Raw genomic sequence first — 21,963 nt, 5'->3', positions numbered from 1 at the left:
TACGTTGTTTCGAAGCCGTTGTGACCAGTGTGTGTGTGTGTGTGTGCCACCTGTGCACTGGAGTACAGTATTCCATAATTGGCACTGTCCTCACCGTACCATGGAACGCTACACATTTGTAGAACTGAGGGACATGCATTTTGTCTACGGCCTTGCAGATGGCAATGGTCGAGCAGCTGCACGCCTCTTTGGCGAACTGTATCCGGACAGGCGACACCCCGACAGCAGGCTGTTTTCGAACGTGCACCGTACCCTTGGTGAATCTGGTGTGTTACGTGCAGGCCATCATGTCGGTCACCCAAGACATGTGCGCACCGCGGCGGTCGATGAGGACGTACTTGCTCCCGTGGACGACACATCGTCCACTAGCACCCGTAGCATTACACATGCAGTGGGAGTATCACAGTCGACAGTGTGGCGTGTCCTTCATGATGATCTGCTGTATCCCTATCATCCACAGCGAGTCCACACGTTGCTGGCTGGGGATTACCCACGACGTATGGAATTCTGTCAACGACTCAAGCAGTTTTGTACCGACGATCCCCGTTTCTTGCGCCTTGTGCTTATCACGGACAAGGCATCATTCACCCGTGAGGGCATCTTCAATTGCCAAAACAGCCATGTATGGGATTATGAAAATCCACATGCAGCAGTCGAGGTGCACCATCAGACCCAGTTTGCAGTGAATATCTGGGAGGTATCATCGATGAACAGATTATCGGTCCATACCTGCTGCCACCACGTTTAAATGGCCACCTCTATCACACCTTTCTTGCATCAGTCCTTCCAGAGCTGCTAGAAGATGTACCCCTCAACGTGCGACATCACATGTGGTTTCAATTGGATGGAGCGCCTGCACATTTTGATGGCACAGTGCGAACCCTTTTGCACCGTACTTACCCACAGCGCTGGATCGGCAGATCGGGCCCCGTTTGCCTGACCTCACACCAATGGATTTCTTCTTGTGGAGCCATGTGAAAACACTCGTCTACGAGACCCCGGTGCCTGACCAGGAAACATTGGTAGCGCGGATACTTGCAGCATCGGCCGAGGTGTGTACCATGCCCGGGATTTTTGACAGGGTTCTCCAGAATTTCCTGCGACGCTGCAATGCCTGCATTGAATGTGGTGGTCGTCAATTTGAGCAACTTTTGTATCAACGTCAGTCCGGGGTACGACTACGTCCTACGTACTATTCCTATCTGTAAGTGCACCTTTGTGTGGCAATAAACCTCCTGTGCCCGTAGTTGCTGTGTTTGTCCTGCTGGCGCACGACCTCTGTGTGACATCCCCTCGGTGCTGCTACGGGGCATCCCTCGTCCCGCATTTGTTGTCTCCTTGGCAGGTACCATTCCCCGTCCGGTCCTCTTTCTCTTTTGTTGCACCGTGCTTTGTTCTTGCTGCGGTGTCTCCCCACTGTGTTTTGGGGACTCCCCTTGCTCTGCACCGCCAGCGCCGCCATTTCTACCCCGAACCATGTACGCATCTGTTGCCTGTCGAGTGTCACGGACAACTTTGCTTGCATTCTCGGTGTGTTTCTACGTCCTACGTCGTTCTCCCGTGGTTCTGCAACCCCGCACTACTTTTCTCGACTGCACTGCTTCAGTCATGGTGTTTGTTTCCCGCTGTGCAATTCTTACTTCATGCTTCATTGCTTCTTTTGTCCCTACCGTTGTCGATCGCTACCCTTTCCCTTCACTTGTCTTGCGGGACACTCCTATTTCCTTTGTGGAACCCCATGCGCATTCGTTGCGCAGCTGCCGCCTAGTGTTTTTCTGATGGGTGACTTTGGTGTTCCTTTTGACTTCTTTTGTTCCGCCTTTCTATCTTCACTGGTACTGACTGTACAGCGGTGTGAAGTTCATTTTCACACGTTTTCGGCGTTGTCTAGCTCCTCACGGAGGCATCTCTCGACAAAGTGGAAGGGGTACTTTCGTCACTATTTCATGGGATGTATCTGTGGTTTTCGTTTGTACCCTACCTTTAGAATCACCCTGTATATTCATTCTTCAAAGTATGTTTTAAAATTATATGTTAGGCGAGATCCTGTTAAATATGTGTGTTTGTTAAGGCGACTAGGGTTGCGTACATAGTTGCCTGAAACAAGTTTGATCATTATTATGTTGAATGAAAATTTATACATCTGATAGTCTAGTTGCACATAGTTTTACATATTAAAGCAAACATGCCATAAACTTTTTCGTTTTGTTCTGTGAATGTGTTGATATAAAACTGGCGGGAATTACACCACGCCAAATATGGGCCATTCTAATTCCCTCTCTCACCCCTGATACAGGTGAATAAGTGAATAAAGAATTTCCTGTTACAATGACTTGGAGGTGTATACACTGTCTACACTCTGAATAATGGAGTTAAATGTAAAGCAAAAAATACATTGACTACGGCTATTATTGAATAACACATGCAAGAGTCGACCAATTATTGAAACAAATTATATAAACATTTTGTAAGAACTCGGTGAAAAGCTTACGTTCTCTTGAAAGTCTTTTGTGTCAAATATTAGAGTGCACGTCATGTTTAGATGGTCAAACCCCCATTTAGATAAGAAGCAGAAGAGTGCAGTGACGCTTCCCGCAGAGAAAATACTAAACGTCTAGGGAAAAATATCTTAAAGAGAAGAAGATCAAAAGTGGTTTTCTCAAGATATCCTGAACAAAATAACTGTGATGTGACACAAGAAAAATTATTGATAAGCAATGATCAAGAGAAGACACTTGTCCTCTGATGAAAGGCTCCTTCAAAATCAAATGCCAGTTAGGTTGGATACTGTTTCAAGAACTTGCTAAGTATGACACGCTCACAAAGAAAGAAAAAAAAAGGTGTCTTAGTTTTGACTTCCAAAAATGTTTCTGTACTTTCATTTCTGCGCCTTCTTGGCTTCTTATATTTTTTGTGTGCATGTACATATATATATATATATATATATATATATATATATATATATATATATATATATATATATATATATATACAGGGTGTTTCTAAAGGTCGTTTACAACGTTTGGGAGGTGATTCCTCACACGAACACAAGCAAAAAGTGTGAGTAACATTTTTACGACTGAGGCTTCGTTTCCGAGATAGGTGCCTCGCAAAAGGTGACAAAGTGAACGTCACACTTAACTGGGACGAATACTATCAGAGATAGAGAGGCGGTTCCACGGGAATCATAAAGGAATCGTATGTGCTCAGTCCGGAAGTCACTATGAAAAGTTCACTGCACGCATGCGCAATGGAGTCCTCAAAGGAATTGGGGCTTTCCAGCAAGAACAATGCATGGAAAGGGTATGTAACGCAGCAAGAAGGACCGTGACAATGAAAAATGCGTTAAAGACAACACATTCCGACCCCAAACATCAAAACATGAGCACGGAACACAAAATCCGAAAAGTTGAGCACGGTTGCATACCCCAGTTACACGCGAGGAATGAACGAATCATGTCATGTGCCATACGAGAGACACATTACTCCACCAGGAGGAGGGAAAGAAAAACACAATATCAGATGATTGCGACAACGTGTATTTTTACACGCGACAACTACGTAATACACCCCCCCCCCCCGCACACACACACACACACACAAAACAAACAACAAATGCTACAATGTCTTACGCACAGACAGTGCGTGTCACTGTACACCAACTGAAGATGTCACTTTCAGTCGTCCCAGACGTGTTGCAGGTGCTGGGATATGATCAGTAGTTCGCTCTAGGTTGTCATACTCATTGAAGAGTACTAGTATGTTGTATTGAAAGAAGTTGACATGGTGGAGTGGGCAAGTCAAGTATCGCAACAATTGGTCTGTGGTGTTCGTACGGTGATACGGCCAATTTGTGCAGTGTGCCAGTTTAAACAAAAACGATAATTTGCAGTTCCAGCTCCCTATTACACAGATAGCTGCGTATACGACCCAGCAGCTAGCAGACATGCATCTTATGTATGGGGAGGCACGTAGTAATAGCCGTGAGGCTAGGCGTCTTTGTTGAGAACGCTTTCCACATAGACGTTTACCGTCTCCCGCCTTCTTTCAGGTAGTGGGCAGTCGACTGCGTGAAACAGGGTCAGTGTTACCACCGCGGCAAGAAGTTGGAAGACCCCGAAGTGTACGCACACGTCAGTTTGCAGAAGATGTGTTAACAGCGGTCGCAGAACATCCTGGCACTCGCTCGGGCATGAAACATGTCTCATGTGAATGTTTGGCGAGTGTAGTCAGAGGAAGGAATGCACCATTTTAAACTGCAGAAAGTACAAGAACTGTTACCTCGTGACTTTCGACCTCGTATGGAGTTTTGCCAATGATTGTTGCATCAGCTGGACGCAAACCCTCACTTCGGGGCAAAGGTATTGTGGACAGATGAAGCCATTTGCACCAGGATGGATGTCTTCATTAGTAGAAACAGTCATGTCTGGGACTTTGACAACCCACATGAACTTTTGGTGGCCCATCACCAGCACAAGTTTTCAGTGAATGTGTGATGCGGGATAGTACATGATCATTTAATTGGACCATACATTCTCCCTGTTCGCCTGAATGGTCGCACGTATCATGCATTTCTTAGTGAGGTTCTGCCGAAACTGTTGGAGACCGTACCTTTGGCACTGCGGCAAGAAATGTGGTACCAACACGATGGGGCGCCAGCTCATTTCGATCCTAATGTAGTACATTTCCTGCATGATGTGTTTAGCAATAGGTTCATTGGTAGGAATGAGCCTGTGCCTTGGCCACCGAGGTCGCTAGATCTCAACCCTCTCGATTTTTTCTTCTGGGAAGAAATTAAAACCCTCGTATACGACACACCTGTCACATCAGCTGAGGACCTCGTTGCTCTCATCAACGTCGCCGCCGCGACGGTAGCAGTTACACCTGGCTTGTTTGCCCCTACTCGACAATCCTTGATTCGTCGCTGTCATCTCTGCGTAGAAGTGAACGGCAGACATTTTGAAAACCGGCTGTGATTATCGCCCTCGGCAAATTTCAGTGAGAACACTCTTGGTATTTCTCCCCACCCCCTTTGTTTGGTGAGTGACATCTTCAGTTGGTGTACAGTGACACGCACTGTCTGTGCGTAAGACATTGTAGCATTTGTTGTTTGTTTTGTGTGTGTGTGTGTGTGTGCGGGGGGGGGGGTGTATTACGTAGTTGTCGCGTGTAAAAATACACGTTGTCGCAATCATCTGATATTGTGTTTTTCTTTCCCTCCTCCTGGTGGAGTAATAATGTGTCTCTCGTATGGCACATGACATGATTCGTTCATTCCTAGCGTGTAACTGGGGTATGCAACTGTGCTCAACTTTTCGGATTTTGTGTTCCGTGCTCATGTTTTGATGTTTGGGGTCGGAATGTGTTGTCTTTAACGCATTTCTCATTGTCACGGTCCTTCTTGCTGCGTTACATACCCTTTCCATGTATTGTTCTTGCTGGAAAGCCCCAATTCCTTTGAGGACTCCATTGCGCATGCGTGCAGTGAACTCTTCATAGTGACCTCCGGACTGAGCACATACGATTCCTTTATGATTCCCGTGGAACCGCCTCTCTATCTCTGATAGTATTCGTCCCAGTTAAGTGTGACGTTCACTTTGTCACCTTTTGCGAGGCTCCTCTCTCGGAAACGAAGCCTCAGTCGTAAAAATGTTACTCACACTTTTTGCTTGTGTTCGTGTGAGGAATCACCTCCCAAGCGTTGTAAACGACCTTTAGAAACACCCTGTATATATATATATATGTATATGTATATATATGGCCTCCCCGATGGCGCAGTGGTAGCGTCGTCGCCTTGTAATCAAGGGGTCCCGGGTTCGATACCTGGTGGAGGCACATAGTGGTTCGGATCCCACTTTAAACTGTAGGTCCAGTCCCGATTAGTCTTGCTGTGCATAAAGTAGACTTAAAACAACAAACAAACAATATGTATATATATATTGTGGATCTGTATATTACCTTAAGTTTGGGATACACAAGAGATGTACTACATAGACCAAAGAGGCCATAAAACAAATCAACATGCGCAATTGAAAACCTTATTGCCATGCCAAAGGTGTATTATGTAATATTTATTCTGAAATATCCCTTTGGATCTTTTCACGGCTGTCTATTATATCTTTTTTGACGTCGCTTTTGTACCTCTTGGCTTAATCGTGACCAAAGTAAATAATTAAATTGATGATGGGACAAACAAAATGATATTTCAATGCTTGACAAGGGTTCGAACCTGGGGCCTCTTACTTAGTAGCGCATTATGCTGATCAATTCACGACAGAGGCTAACCAACATATCAACTTTATCTACGATTACTAAATTCGTCAGATCACACCCTTACTTGAAGATAATTTTCGATAGAAAAGACATAATTCGTCAATTGGAAATCTTAAATAATCTCTCTTTCTCTCTCTCTCGCCAGGTTTCCGCGATACCATTTTCATACAGTGCATCATTCCGGACAAGACAAAAACTGGTTGGTTAGTTCTTTTCCACCAAAGTCTGATGTGATTGAAAACTCCTACGAAGCGAAGAATTTCGGCTGCGTTGAACACTGATTGCATTTCATACAGTAGTTCATGTAGTTTTTTTTTTTTTTTCTTGAAACCCCTAAGAGACATATTTTTACTTCTTTACCTTTTGAATATGACAGAATATTCTCTTATTTTGTTTGCGACTACAATACGACATTGCAGGAAATTGTCGAGGGAAGGGATCAGTAGTCAACTTTCTACCCTTTAAAACAAACAGGGATCTCGAGAGTATCAAAATTGCTGTATATTTTAATTGTTAACTCAGAGCACAACAGTTCGTACGTGTAAAAGAAATGATTCTCCTAATGATATGCATGTATATTGAGAGAAAATACGATGAAATATTCAATTTTTCTAAGAAATTAAGGTCACGGAGTGGCCATAATATTATTTTCGAATATCTTCAAAGGTATCCGATTAAAAAGTCATCCGGATAAGCCTCCGAAAACATATTATTCCTCGTGTAGACCAACAGACTGCTAAGGAATTCTTTCACCAGAAACTCTGCTCCTTGATTGATTTACGAGATCGTCCTCAGACTGTGAAGGAAATCGATCAAGCGGTGTCGGTTGTCACCGAGGCCTCTCCAAGTGAAGAAGCGAAAGGTGCCAAATCCAGCTTCCCCTGGATTCTATTTCACGGCACAGCAGATAGCATTTTCAGGAACTACTACATTATTGTGTATCGTTTCAAGAATCAAAGACTAAGTTTGATTTGCTCAATTGGATAAGACGTTTAGTTTGTTTCGTTCCTTTGCTCATTACAATTAAAGCGGATGTGTCTCCTTTAGACTGTTCGAGTCCGTCACACAAAACGGGGTGTATCTTTTTAAGATGATTCACGACTCATGTAGTTTTATACTAACGTGGTTATGGTTACTATAATCACAAACAGATCACCCATAGTATTTTCTGTTTAATGTATTTCCTGTCGCGATCTAGATTTATCTTAGACGTGTAAATTATCGTTTTAATGTCCATATGGTACAGTGAGCATAACGCAAATTGACCGGTCTCATAGCAGCATTTTTTTTTAAACAAAGGTTGCATTCGGTTGTTTCCGTAAACAACAGTATGGTTAAGGAAGTTGTGTAATTCGATGGATTTTAACAACACATTTACAATAAAATTTCTACAATTCCACTTTCTTGAATAACAATCAAATGGAAATGCCTATCTTTCTGTTTCATTTTCTAAAACCATAACCCAAAATTGGTATAAAATGAAAATAAAACTATGAGATTTAATAATAACGTAAAAGTAATTGATGCAAAGCACAGGGACGCAAAGTTTCTTTTTTCTCTCTTAAACCTCTGTATAAAACAATTGATTTTTGTTTTCCATTTCAACGACAAGCTTCTGTTAGCTTCCTTGCAAAGGCTGCATTCACTTCGAAGGTCATCTCAAATCTGGAAACCCTTTATACAGTTGCAATCAGTACGCTCGTGAAATTAATAAATAATATGATTCCCCTTCTGTAAGTAATTCGATTTTTAATAACTGGAGAGCGGCATACAGGGGCAGGTGTCACCAGGGAAGTCGAAGGTCCTAGCCCATAATTAAATATTATGAGACCAATTTACTGTCAAAGCTAAATAGATTCTTTGATAAAATTTCAAAATATATTTGAATAAGTATTTTAAAACTTGGGTAAGCGTTCATAGGAAAAAAAATACATCACATTTTAGCAGCATGACCACATAGGCACAGGTCACCTGTTTGTATTTCGTTACTCTGATGAGAAAATTGGATCTCACTGATACATCCCAATACGTGTAAATAGTGTGATTGAGAAACAACCACAGGACTAAAACCAATAGAAATCCGGCACACAAACTTGAAAACTCAAGGCATCAATTGTAAGAAGTATACGTCCATACATCTAAAATGTCCTATTCAGTACTTTTTCGCAGTAATTTGGGCCACAGTTGTAATAAACATTACAAAATATACCAGTGTTGTTCTCTCAATTTGCACCACTTAATATTACATGCCCCACGAACTTATGAAACTTGCAAATAATAAAAATAATAATAATGGAGAGGAGGAACAAAAAGTTTTAGTAAACCTTTTGGCTCTAGTACGTAGTTATGAAGTAAAATATGTTTTGCTACAATACATAAGTTCAGCTACATATCATTTAATTGTTCACGTTAGCAATCGCTAATGAAGAAATGGCATCAGTTCTCGAAGTGTTTTTATTTGAGTTGTACCTAATTTTCTCTACAACGTAATACTAACAAATATGTAATTTTATTAAGTTAAGCGCAATGAGTGGAAACGTTCACAGGAGTACCCACAGAAAATTTTTCAAAAGAGCCTGAGGGGAGTCAAAATCGATAAGTTGTGTCCTTAAGTGGCACTGATGCATTCTTATTGAGAGAAAGGTTTTGCGGAAGAGAGAGGACATGAAGAAATCTATAATGAGCGCAAGTTGGAATCAAAAGGAGTTAAACAAAAGAACAGAGCAACAGATAAAGAAAGAGGGATACATACGGAAAGGAGGTAGAGAGAAGAAAAAAGGAAGAATAAGATAAATAAAGAAACAAAACCAACTGTCATAAAAATGTGACATGGGGTGTGTCCGAAAGGTCCAAAAAGCAGGCTTGCAATACGATCTTGTCGGAAGTGATGTCACCTAGCGCAGTTCTAAAAAGAGCCAATTAAATGAGCAATCGAACCCGCAGTATGAAGTACGCCACATTGCAGATTTATTTACTTGTTTGCTTTTTGTTCACTTGTTTGAAACCATGGGAGTAGAAAGTCAGCCACATGTTGGGTGTAGTTCTTCTAGTGTGTGGAAATGTAAGTAAAATAACTTTTTAAACTTCTATGTTATTTGTATTGTGAAAAACATGTGTTTATAACGCGGGAAAGAACACGTGTTCGTAGTTTTATCTACTGATCGTATCATGCTCTGCAGTCGAAGTGCAATTGAAAATATTTTGTTTTTGCTTCCAGTCCAAGGCTTCAAGACGCAACTGCGAGACCATTCTCGAAGGATGTTTGCTTCAAGTTCAGTCTTGCACCGTACTTGGAAGAGAGATAGCAGAAGTTTGATAGAGAAAGAGAGAATATAGAAGAAAATGGGATAGAAAACATGAAGGAAACACAGACAAAGGTTGAAGTGACCCCCTTGATCTTCCCTGCGGACGCTCATTCATGTGCAGTTGCTTAAGTGTGTTCTGCTGCAGTAAGTCGAAGTCTAGCATGTAGCGTCATGTGTTTGGATTGATTTGATTGCTTTGGTGTTTTAGTCCACTTTATTCACAGTAAGGCTAATCGGGACTGGACCTACAGTTTAAAGTTGGATCCGAACCACTTGTGCCTCCACCAGGTATCGAACTCGGGACCCCTTGATTACAAGGCAACGACGCTACCACTGCACTATGGGGGAGGCCCGTCATGTGTTTGGAATTATGGCTGTATTGCAATTAAAATGTTTTCAAGTTTTATAACAACTGTAGAAAATATCAAAATATGGTTCGTTTGCCAACGAAGTATGGTGTGTTAGCCAAAAAAAAGAACTTTAAAGCATCTAACTCTGTTCTCAGTCTGAATGTTACTGTGTGTGACCTCAATGTTGACAAATTTATCTAGATATTTCTAAATCTGACCAATTTTCATTGCCGATTAGAGACGAGATTTATGAGAATGACAACCCAGTTTTTCTGACTTCTTTATTTTGTGTTGCATTTCTACTTTTTTGTTATTCGTCACGATTAGCATGAACCGATAGACGTTGCGACAAGCACAATGATACATCCAAAACTGGCCAGGATTCTAACATGGAACTTCTGACTTCGTAGCGTACAATAACCAATCTTCCGCGGACGACGGTTCTAGTTTCTTTGTGACACCCTTAGCGACTAATGTGAAGAATTATTATCATATTATCAGATATTCTCGCTAACCGTAGGTTGCAAGTTCGAGTTCTTGTCTGAGTCTGAGTGTTATTATTTTTTTAATGTCCCATGAGCATGTTCACTTTTCCTGGTTGTGTAGACCAGCACCAATAGTGAAGACGTATTTGGAATGTGACATTTCTTAGACCACCCCGATCGAGTAGTGGTTGAGGCTTGTGGGATCCTCGGTTCGATTCCGGGTATAAGGTACCTTCATCAAAGGTGGTCCATGTGCCAAAGGTGGCCCACCCCACGATATCTGCGTTCGTACCAAATTTAGTCGGAAGATGGCAGCAGTTTATTGAATGCAGTCTCACTCTGGTGCACACTACCAAAAACCAAGCTGTTTGCGTGCACAGGAGCCATTTTGCAGACGTTATTGTTTTGAGTGATACATTTTTTGTGGCTGCTGTGTAAGACGGAGGTGAGTAGAAAATTGAAATTTAAACACATTAAATGCAAGGCATAGTACACACATTGCACATTGTTTGTCAGTGTATGAACATATCTTTTAGACGATGATACTCAGTTAAACGTATCATAGTATTTATAGTCACTGTTATGCAATAATGTCATGTCATGCAACTGGCCCGAAGGTGGCCCACAATGGCCATTTGTGCAAGACCGACAGAATGCTTGACATGCGATTATGTACACAATGCCGCCGATACGTACATGAGGAGTGTGAAGGACTCACCGTTCAAGACAAAATACCCGCATTAGTGTGCAGCTTCTGTCAGGACTCGGACTAAACTTCATAATTTTTTCCAAACATTACAATCATTTCATATGTTGTATAACCATTAGCAACAGGTGTATTTTCTTTCTAATAATACATATCCTATTGTTTAACACAGTGTTTTTTGTTTTCGAAACCCATATACATGACTAGCAAAAATAATTTTAATAGTGGGTCACCGTTGGTACCCCTGTGACCAAGGTGGCCCACTTGCAGCCATTTTTCACAAAAAAATGACGTAGTTATTATTACATTTTGTAACACGGTTCCATGTTTTGCATGTTACCACTGCTTCCAATGTTTCACATACAAACTATTAGGAACGTATCTCTCACCACAAAATTATAAAAAAATGTCAAAGCTTAACTATGGCCACCTTTGGTGAAGGTACCTTAGGCATATTCAGTAGTTCGAATGTAACATTAAACTGTAGATCCAGTCCGAATTAAAACATTTTTCTGCCTTTGTCTGTTATGCAATATCGTATTTTCCAGACTTCCGTTAACCGGGTGGAAGCAAAGAGATATGACGGCACATAGGGTGCGTGAAGAAAATGCTTGCTCCTATGTTCCCATTCATTAACTTTGGAGAATATCCCCAGAAATGTTTCGACTAGCCAACAAGCAGAAAACTTCCATAACTCTCAGGTATCGAATCAGTTTCCATCTCACACATATTGTAGTCTTCCCAAATGGAAGATCTCGCACCCGCCATTCATCTGAATTTAAAGCTTGTAGACAACCGAGAACACGTAGCAGGGCAAAGCGAGTTACGAACGCGTATTGTTATTTTTATTCCTTGGCGCAGTCATGTTTGCAGTTCAAAATGTGCAAAGTAAATACAAATGTTGAAATCTATTTTGACACCTGTTATTGATGCTTCGTTCCATCATATATCGTGCAATTTCAATTTGTAGAGCAAAAACAGGAAACGACCTTTCCACTAATATTATCGAGCAATTCCATAGCAACGCGATGTGTATCATGGGAACGTCAGCGATTAGACGTTCTTATTGCGAATTTTCAATTGATGATACATAGTGGTTCGAATCCCACTTTATACTGTAGGTCCAGTCCCGATTAGCCTTACTATGCATAAAGTGGACTTAAAACACCAACTCAATCAATCAATTGATGGTGAATACGAATCTAATTAATTGAAATATAATAGTTTGTGTTATAAAATCAAATGACACAAGTTACAGTCTCTAAGGATTCTAATCGAAAAGAGACGACTGCTGGCAAACCTTATTATTCTTTTTAAGAGAAATATTTTGCTTCAATTTTTTATGCAGTCACAATTTTGGTAAAAAAAAGTACACTTTCAAAACGTAAATGGGTTGCTTCTATGCATAAGGTTCTTCTCTTGAGATAGGGTGTTCTAGCGCTTTATGATATCCCTTAAAGCTGCTGGTTTTGTTTTTATAAAAATACTGTTTGCAAACAGTATTCATTAAATAGGACTCTTGAGTACTTTTCAAGTATTTTAAAATCTAGTGTAAGGTATGTTCGCTGCATAATGTCCAAAAATGTCACTTTAGACGTAAACAGCTTACAAGCCTCATATTTTCTTTACTCGATTACATTTTTGAATGTTGTAGATCAACAACACATGTAGAGAAAAATAAGAATTTGAGACTTTCAAACAATGAAAAAATGAATTTTTAATTATATTTTATTTTTTATGAAACCAATAACACAAAGACATGTTTCTTCTTTTTTTTAACAATTCCAGTAAACATTTCACTTCCAGTTGGTATGTTCCCAATATAAATACATAATATGTTATAATATTTTGCGCCTCTGACTAAACTTTAAAATAACCTAAGCAGAAGAAATTCTGATAGGACAGATCGTCTCAATGATCAGACTTCTCTCTTCCGTAGAATTTTTTTAGCTCCTTCTTACTTGCATACTTGAAATTTACAAAATATTTTGTATTGGGTTCGTGTTGAAAAAGACAAGCTCGTTATTTCGTTTCCTTAGGTTTTTTTTTACATATTGTTCATGTAATGCAATTTAACCTTCAGGGTGTCTATTTAAAAATTACATAACAAACTATTTTGTTGTCGATATCCTTCCCAGATCGAGAAAAAATTGAGTTGATAACAACAGTAGTCATACAATTATTATTATCTTAGAAACATAGAAAGTAAAAACATATATAAACCTATATTTCTAGTGAAATTAATTTGATGTACTTTTAACAAATCTACTATGAACTGTGAATCCCTCATTCTATTGTTGTTCCTTAGGTTCAATCTGTATATTATCCATTCTGTACGTATTTGTTTCGAATTATTATATTCATAAATATTATATTATGAGAAAAATATACAGTAAATTATATTACTTTTACTTACGTAATTCTAGAATCTATTTTAATTTTGTGAGTGATTGTCTAGTGAAATTATGAATGTACAGGTTCAGAAGGAATGGTTCAGCCTCGAGAGCCAAAACCCAATGATAAGGTACTGGTTGCCTGACTAACCACAGATAAACGCATTATATCTGTGGTGTAACCCTTCTCAAAATTTGCCGGCCTCTGTGGCGGAGTGGATAGTAAAGCGCTCTGCGACGCCAAGGGTGGGCATAGGTGTTTGAGAGTGTCCCTTCACCCATTTCATCGTATCATCCTCATCTTCGCGATTAGCCAAAGGGGCAGAAATGCGAAGTAAAATACACCAAATCAATCAATCAATCAACCTTCTCAAAATGTACACGTCAGCGTCCTTTCCGAGCATGTAATTTGGGTTGCAGGCACTTAATACATAGCCGCCGAAAGCAATACCATGAAGCCAAGTCACCCACTACACTCTATCCCGGGTATCTCTGGAGCGAACTAACGAAAACAAGTCTCTGCGAGAGTTGCGGCTCCAGAGGACTCGGCCAATAAACTCGTAAGAGGGGAATGGCGACCGGCCTGTATAGAAGCGTGTACTGCTTCGCTCCGCAAACTCGCAGTCTCCCCTTCTTTACCGATATACGCAGACTTGCTCCCCAGATTCCTGGGACAGATACCTTAAACAGCAAAACAGAACATTACACCCACTCTCACACACACACACCGCTTTTATAAATGATTGGTAGATTTGACCTTTTTTCTTAAGGTGTAATTCACCAAACTATAAGGGCCTCCCCGATGGAGTAGTAGTAACGTCGTCGCCTTGTAATCAAGGGGTCCCGGATTCGATACCCGGTGGAGGCACATTGCACGGTGGTTCGGATCCCACTTTAAACTGTAGATCCAGTCTCGATTAGCCTTCCTGTGCATAAAGTGGACTTAAAGCAATGACTGAAGCAATTATAATTTCTGCTCCAATGCATTTCGAAACTGTCTAAATTTTATTCATGATGAAGTTAGTTCAATCTCCTGTTTGCGTTTGTTCCTGCCAGGAGGCAATTCTCGCAAGTCGTGGGCTACTGACAGTTGAAATGCTTTTTGTGTTCCTGAATTTCACGAAATCAAGTCAGTCAGGGTAATTCAAAGGCTATTTCTTGCAAAGTGTCATGAGCAGATACCCTCACAGAATTCTATTCGACGATGCTCCGATGCTTGGAATCAGGTTGTTTGTGCTAAGGGAAAGACCGTGGCCGAGCCTCGGATTCAGAGGAAGTTGTGGAACGTGTACAGGAAATGTACGAGCGGAGCCAGAAATTGTCGGTTCCTGTAGATGCAAGGAAGCTGTGAATGTCACAAACAACAGCGTGGCTTGTTTTTTGCGGAGGGAACTTCAAATAAAGCCTCACCTTAGAGCTCTTCTTCAGGGTCTGACACCTGACCGCCGTCGTGGAAGTTATTCTGCATTGAAATTCAGAACCTAATGTTGATGACGAAATATTTCAAACAAAGTTCAGGAAATTCTACGTTTCACTTTTCTGGTAAAGCTTACACAATATAAAATATCAGCTATTTGATATTCTATTGTTATTAGAAAAATGTATGTTAAAGTGTCGAACTTCAGCGGGACTCCCCCAAAGTGAATTTGTTTTTGTGCTTTGGGAGAGAAAAAATATATGTGTTATTTCTTCATTGTGGAGAAAAAGTTACTAAATTAACTTTTCTAATTTGACCGAATAGCTCGTACCTCAGTTGAATGAGGACAATGCAACAACCTGGCTCATATGGACCGCAGTCCGCGCGGAGCCGTCATTTTGTTTATCTCCCTATCATTTGTGGCAGTTTGATGGAATCATGTTTATTATTGCCACTAGAGGTCAATAAAATCAGTTACTCCATGACATAATAACAAAGCCTCTGTGCAACCTCGCAGCCCTTCAGGCTGCGCATTTTGGATTCTGACACAGGAAGAGGAAGTGGTGTTTCCTTTTGGTAGACACATTATTAAGGTGTCCGAGCAACCACGATATGGAGGAGAAGACTAAGTACATTCCATACGGTTTTTAAGCTCCGAACTTGCACTCACTTACATAATTATATTTAGTTCATTTACTTTCTCTTCCATATTACGTGGAGAAGTGATTTAACAGTGAATCATTGTTCTTTTGATTATCTTTAAAAAGGCAAGAGACCAATTTAGTTCATTATTAGTTTGGTTGAATGGGTATCCGTCAAACTGGCCAAGTGATAAGAGACAATGTTTTTCTTTCAGCGAGTTTATATAACAAACTATACATTTATGTAGTCTTGAGATGCTTGCACATTATGTAAATAAACTCGCATCAACTCGAACAGTGTTGTATCTATACATTCGTAGAAGCATACTGCCTCATGGCGCAGTGGTAGCGTCGTCGCCTTCTAATCAAGGGGTCCCGGGTTCGATACACGGTGGAGGCACATAGTGATTTGGATTCCACTCTAAACTGTAGGTCCAGTCCCGATTAGCTTTACTGTGCATAAAGTGGACTTAAAACACCAAATCAATCAATTTAAGTAGACATTAAGGCGTGAATATTCCACTGTGCGTACTTAAGGTTCGTATGTATTAAACAATCCAGTTTAACGTGCATACTCAGTGGTGTATTAGAAGTGAAAATATTGTTGGTCACAAATTCACACCTTGGTATGCTTGTCCTCCAGACGTATGTGAAAGATGCTGGTTATGTCCCGACGAACTTAGCTACCATGTAAACCTTAAATTCAGCGCGTGTGGCAAGAATTGTACAACCAGATCGATATCTGCAAGGTTAAGAGAAGGAAGGAAATAAATGAATGTGTCGGAAAATAATGTGGCATGAACTAAAAAAATATGTGATCTGACACATGGAAATAATATGAGTAATATTAATTTTCTTCCATTGTTGAATCCTCTAGAAACGATATTCCACTTATAATTTTATTTTTCTCTTCACACTTAATTATAGTAAGCAAAATAGGAAGATGATAATGGCAATAAATATTGTGTGTGTTTCATTGAGAGATTGCGTTCATTTAAATTCACACATACACACAAACCAACACCTTCCCCCCTCCCCCCAACACACACTCCCAATGAAAACCACAATAAAATGTTCTCGTTCATATTTCATATTTATCACAGTGAAAAACAACAACAAATATATTATTCCCTTCCGCCTTTTAAAAAAGATAATCAGTGACATTGTATATGAGGTGCTGTAACTTTGAAGAACATGATTTTTATAAAACTATTTTGAAAAACGAAGTGCAAAAGATATTCGTCAGCACAAGCCAGAAGAGAGAGAAAGAGTTGAAAAAATACTAATGGAAAAATATGTTGTTTTTACATTACCAAAATCGCACATGTAGCTGGCTGTCTCGTTGCAGAAGGCCGCCTCCAACGAGAAGTTCCTCAATCCGCCAACGCCGCCATTGTCCACTTTAAACTGTAAACACTTTTTGCTTCCATTCTGCAGCCGATAGAACTCCAATGGTATTGTCTCCAGAGAGGTGACCCAAGTCCAGTGTTTGTCACTTAGCTGTCCACCTACCCAGTAGACTTCACTTGCTGAAAAACAAAGAAGGAACATGTATGCTACTCCATTTACAATGTTCAAGTAAAAATTCAGACTTCCAGTATAAATGATAAAAGTATAAAACGTGGTGGAATAGATAACAATGTTAAAATAAAAAAATGCATTAATATTTTCGAAAAAGTACTTAACATATTGTAATTATTCTTGTAAAATATATAAGTTTACGAAGCTCTGAAAATATTGCTTCTCATTGAAGATCTTTGCGCTCAAACTAGAGTTTTCTGCAAATTTCCTATTAATTCTGTTTCTTTCCCGATGGGTGTGTTCAAAGTCTGAGAATATTAAATAGTGAACTGATAATCCAAATTCAAAGAATTGTAAGGTTTTGCACTTGTTCGAACTTTCACCGTTAAATTTAACAGTCTCCCTGTTAATTTACAAAAACGAAACTCGCAACCTTTTTTCGTAAGCACAGGCGCATATCTCATTACTTCTTTGTGCTGTGGCTAGAATGAGAAGTAAGCATGGCGACATTAACTGCTTGGTGTAATAAACACAGATACACACTCCAAGATGTTTATATATTACGTATATATCTTCAAATTTAAATTTGAATATTTTATCTTCCATAAAGATAGATAATAATAAAAAATTACAGGTGTCATTTTTACGGTTGTTAGATGAAAGTGGAAACTGACGGCCTTAGGCCGACATTCTTAAGCGAACTTTTTACGCGTATTTTATAGCAATATCGTAGAATCCTCCAATCTCCTCTACAGTGTTCCAAGTATCTATGATCCCTCATACTTATTCACAAGCACTCTTCTTTTAAGAGGATCAAGACGAAGTTATAGAATTGCTCGCACACTCTCCTTCTTATCCACCTAGCAGACCTGAGTGCTTACAATTTCTCGGAATTTCTCGCAAGTACACTCATCCCAGATGCTTCAAAACCACAAAGAACATGGAACTGCATATAACAAGGCACCTGTTCAACAGACGTGAGAGTGAGGACTGTCTCATAATATTACACTCTATGCAACTTCCCTAGTACTTTCTTCAATGTGACTAGGGCATCATTTTCAAAGATGAAGGCTGTTAAAAGTCCTAGATAGCAGAAAAAAATCTACACTGAGAATTTCTCAGTCAAGAAATTGCATTCCAAAAACCTGAAAAAGAAAAACAAGAAGAAGAAAACATAGTAAAAGTATATTGAGAGCTACTACTGCTTTCAACAAAAGTGGAGTTTTTTTAGAAAACTCTTCAATCCGTTGTTTGATATTTCTTCAATCCGGGAACTTTACTGTGAACACTGTGGACAGTTGTTTCGACATTTGTGAAGGCCCCAAACGTTGTCGCCCAGCTTGGTGCTCTGCATGTTTGACAGGCAATCTCCGCAGAAAGAGGAACTTGCTTGGTACGTCTACAGGCAGCCTGCATTTGGTCAACAGTCTACGTAGTTCATGGATAACAGAGGTTATGTTCACAAAAGTTTTTTGAACATGGTAAGAAGCGTACTAGGTGTAGCAAAGAAGATAATTATTTTACTAGTGGAAGCCATTAAACTCTTGATGGTATTCTGTTTGCAAAAGAGAATGGAATAGTTCTAGTATGTTTTCCCCTTCATTGCATGAATCGACTCCAACCACTAGATGTATGAAAACTTTTAAGGTAAAACTACGAGGCAAAAACGACTGGATGACTGCTAATCCTGTAAAAAACATCACTATTCATGATTCATAATATTTATGAAGCACAGAATATTATATCGGCATTTGCAAAACACGGGATATGGCCATTCTCTAAACTGGCATTCAGTGATGAAGATTTAGAGCCATCTTCTCTAACCAGTACGGTACCACACGAAGAATCTATCTCAACTGTTTAAAGAACTCGAACACAAGAAGAGCTAAATGAAGATGAAGAAATCGGTGGACTTTCCCCCTTAGCAACCTTATCGCTTTGCGACCGCATCCAAAAGGTGCACCGGATGTCTAAAGGCCCATATAGGTTAAATCCCACATTTTAACGGTCACCTGTAAGGGAGCAAATTGAGGAAGAAACAAAGGCCAGGATGTCGGAAAAGGCAGGATTTTCTAAGGCTACGGATCCCTCGCAACGTCGCAAGACTTCTCCCAAAGAAGTCACAGTTTTTTCTTGGAGTGTCAGCGATAATGAGTTTTTGGTTCATAATGACTTGATAGCTTGGATGTCGAAGAGTCAACATGTAAAAAATGAACCGATGCTGTCGCAGGTTTTGTTATTTTCAATGGTGCGACCAAGATAACCGAATCCTTTGACAGGTAGAAGAAGAAGACTTGGATACGTTCAAGATACATTGTCTACGAAGTTGGAAATAATCGAACTATATTTTTGTAAGTTAAGTGATTTGAAGTTTGAGAACGTTTTCATTACAAAACAGTAGAATCAGCTGTTTACATTATACTTTTCTTACACCTGTAGGCAAGGAATATGAAGGGGGTGGAGGTTTGAAACCACGTCCCTCCTGCACATTATTGAGTGGATGTATGTGGATAAAACCAAATATTTTAGATGCCACATCTTCGTGGGTGTGGAACAAGCTGTTGATTTTGCAAAACTCACAGTGATCCACATCAGCCGGCCGATGTCACTCGAAAGAAACATTAAGGAATGGACTTGCAGTTGTAAAAAAGTATTTATTTTCGGTTGGTAACCTATTCATCCAGTAATTACTTCATTCGCTCAAATTCTATTTGCTAGTGTATTCAACGTTATTTTTCGTAAGTAAAGCAGTATATTATTAAGTTGTTAAAAATGTACATTAGATTTTCTGAGCCACACACCAGCATTTCACGCAGCTTTTCACATATAGTGAATGATCAAATATAATAAATATCCAATATTGATGTCATTAAGATTTTAAATTATCATTTGCAAAATAAATCAGCTACGTCTAAGAGCTGTAGCCATGACATTGAGGCAGACTAATTTAAAACATGATTACGAAAATAGCAAATTGCACGCTGAGAAGTTTGTGCATGAGACATCACACGCTAAGCTTCTACTCGTATTAATTACACGGGTTAAACTGCAACACTCAATTATTATTACTCTACATTATCGTAGATACCGTTACATTTTATTTAGAGGTGTTCATATCCTGAGGGTGTCTGTCGTGTACTAAATATTTTGTCGTTTTCCGATAGATAGAAAATGATAGTGACAATCATGAATGTGATGCATGGCGGAAACCATGCAGGAGGGAGAATGTTGTTTCTTGAGGGTGCGTAGAGACGAAATGAGACCTCAACGAATAAAACTTAATTAAATAAACTCGTTCACATTGATGTCCTCTACATACTGTGAAAGTTCGTCGGTGTTTCCCAGCGACACTATGGGTAGATTTGAAAACATAATTCTCCATGATATCGTATTTGCTATGTGCACAAATTCCATGAAACTACAATTTTCCCCTCTTCACTTTTGCTGTACTCAAAGTCCACGAGTTTTTCTTGAACGCATATTCCACGTAGTCACCTTCCACGTAACCATGCACATAAAAGTTTGTGTGTTACTTAAAACTTTTACCAATACTCTCTGCAGGAATACAGAATTACCTAGCTAGGAGATTTTATGGAAAGCATCCCCTCAGCTACCACCACCCCCGCCTTATTTTTTTCAACTTCGAGCGCTGATCTTTACATATTGGAATTTTGAAGTGAGAACATTTCATATGGGATGGTATGGTGTATGAAAATTCCTTTAGAGAACACAGATACAATTAAGAGAAAATAATCTAGCTCCCCTATCGTGCGGAATTTTTCTTTCACCTTTCTTATAGATTACAAAGTCGTCAATCACATCATCGAAATCAAGTTTTACGTCAAATAACTTTATAGCAAAAATCTGGAGAGAGGGTATTGTTTTGGGAAAGTTTCGAGGGGAGGATTTCAGTCCACTCCTCTGAAGCATCGGAATATTAATGTAAATTACATTCAAAGTCCACCCCCTAGCTAAAAATTAGCAACCAGAGCGGGTCTGTAGAAACCAGGAGGATTCCCCATCTTCATACGGAATATGGTTACTGGGACAAGTGTTCCTGCCACGGTCTATTCTCTCGTTATCTTTTCTCGGTTTAACAAGAAAGTGGAAGGAGGAACACCCTCAAATTTGGTGTCCCTCGACGGTGCTGTGCCCTGTGCTGTACTCTCTCCAACAATAGAGATTATGAGTGACAGCACTCGGTATTAGGTTGGAGTCCCAAACAAGATTTTCAAGTGTGTTAGGAACGGCGTAAATGTTCCTTTCAAAACATCTTTTTCGCAGCTGGCGTGTGGTACCCGTTTGAAACTTCGGTTTCCTTTTCATATAGTACTAAGCTGATTACAAATGGAGCTGTATCACTAGCCTATGGCCTTTTCTTTTCTTTCTCTTGTTGTAATGTGCTCGCGTTTGCACATGAAATGAATGTGAATAAGAAAATGCAATAACGTTGCAATAGAAATATTTCAGAAACGCGAGTCCCTGTGAGGTAGCACGCGTCGCACACCCTTAACAGCGGCTCTGCCTTCTATCAAAGCGTCTCGGATTCGATTCCCGGTGGAAGTAGGTTGCATCACTTTACTCATCATTTTTTTCTATCAACATTAACCCACATCCTCGATTTTTTTTAAAGAAGGTAGAAAACCGACGTGAAATATGAAAATACAAATAACTACTTGGAATAGCTCAGATTAATGCAATTAAGAAATTTTAAAAGTCTTGCATGTTATGCTTAGCGAAGCAAATCGGAGAACTGGAACTATAGTTTATAGTGGAATCAAGTCACTGCAAGTTAACGAGGCTAATGACGAGTGAAAGCATGGTCAGATACTTCTCCTACCTTGCGATTCACTGCTGTTTACACTCTAACAC

The 21,963-nt window shown here is 39.9% G+C and overlaps 1 protein-coding gene across 1 annotated transcript in view; it reads right to left on the bottom strand.

Moving 5' to 3' along the window:
• Nucleotides 1-21,963, bottom strand: part of LOC145984427 (uncharacterized) — a 392,057-nt gene that overhangs the window by 42,712 nt on the left and 327,382 nt on the right. Inside the window, exon 3 of the mRNA XM_083118090.1 lies at nucleotides 16,884-17,099. Coding sequence (XP_082974216.1) covers nucleotides 16,884-17,099 — 216 coding nt within the window. The remainder of the gene's footprint in view (nucleotides 1-16,883; nucleotides 17,100-21,963) is intronic.

Source organism: Lepisma saccharinum, chromosome 2 (genome assembly GCF_977018435.1).
Source record: "Lepisma saccharinum chromosome 2, izLepSacc3.1, whole genome shotgun sequence".
In the NCBI taxonomy this organism is placed as follows: Eukaryota; Metazoa; Arthropoda; class Insecta; order Zygentoma; family Lepismatidae; genus Lepisma; species Lepisma saccharinum.
The sequence above is the reverse complement of the archived record's forward strand: the minus strand, read 5'-3'. Positions and strand labels throughout refer to the sequence as shown.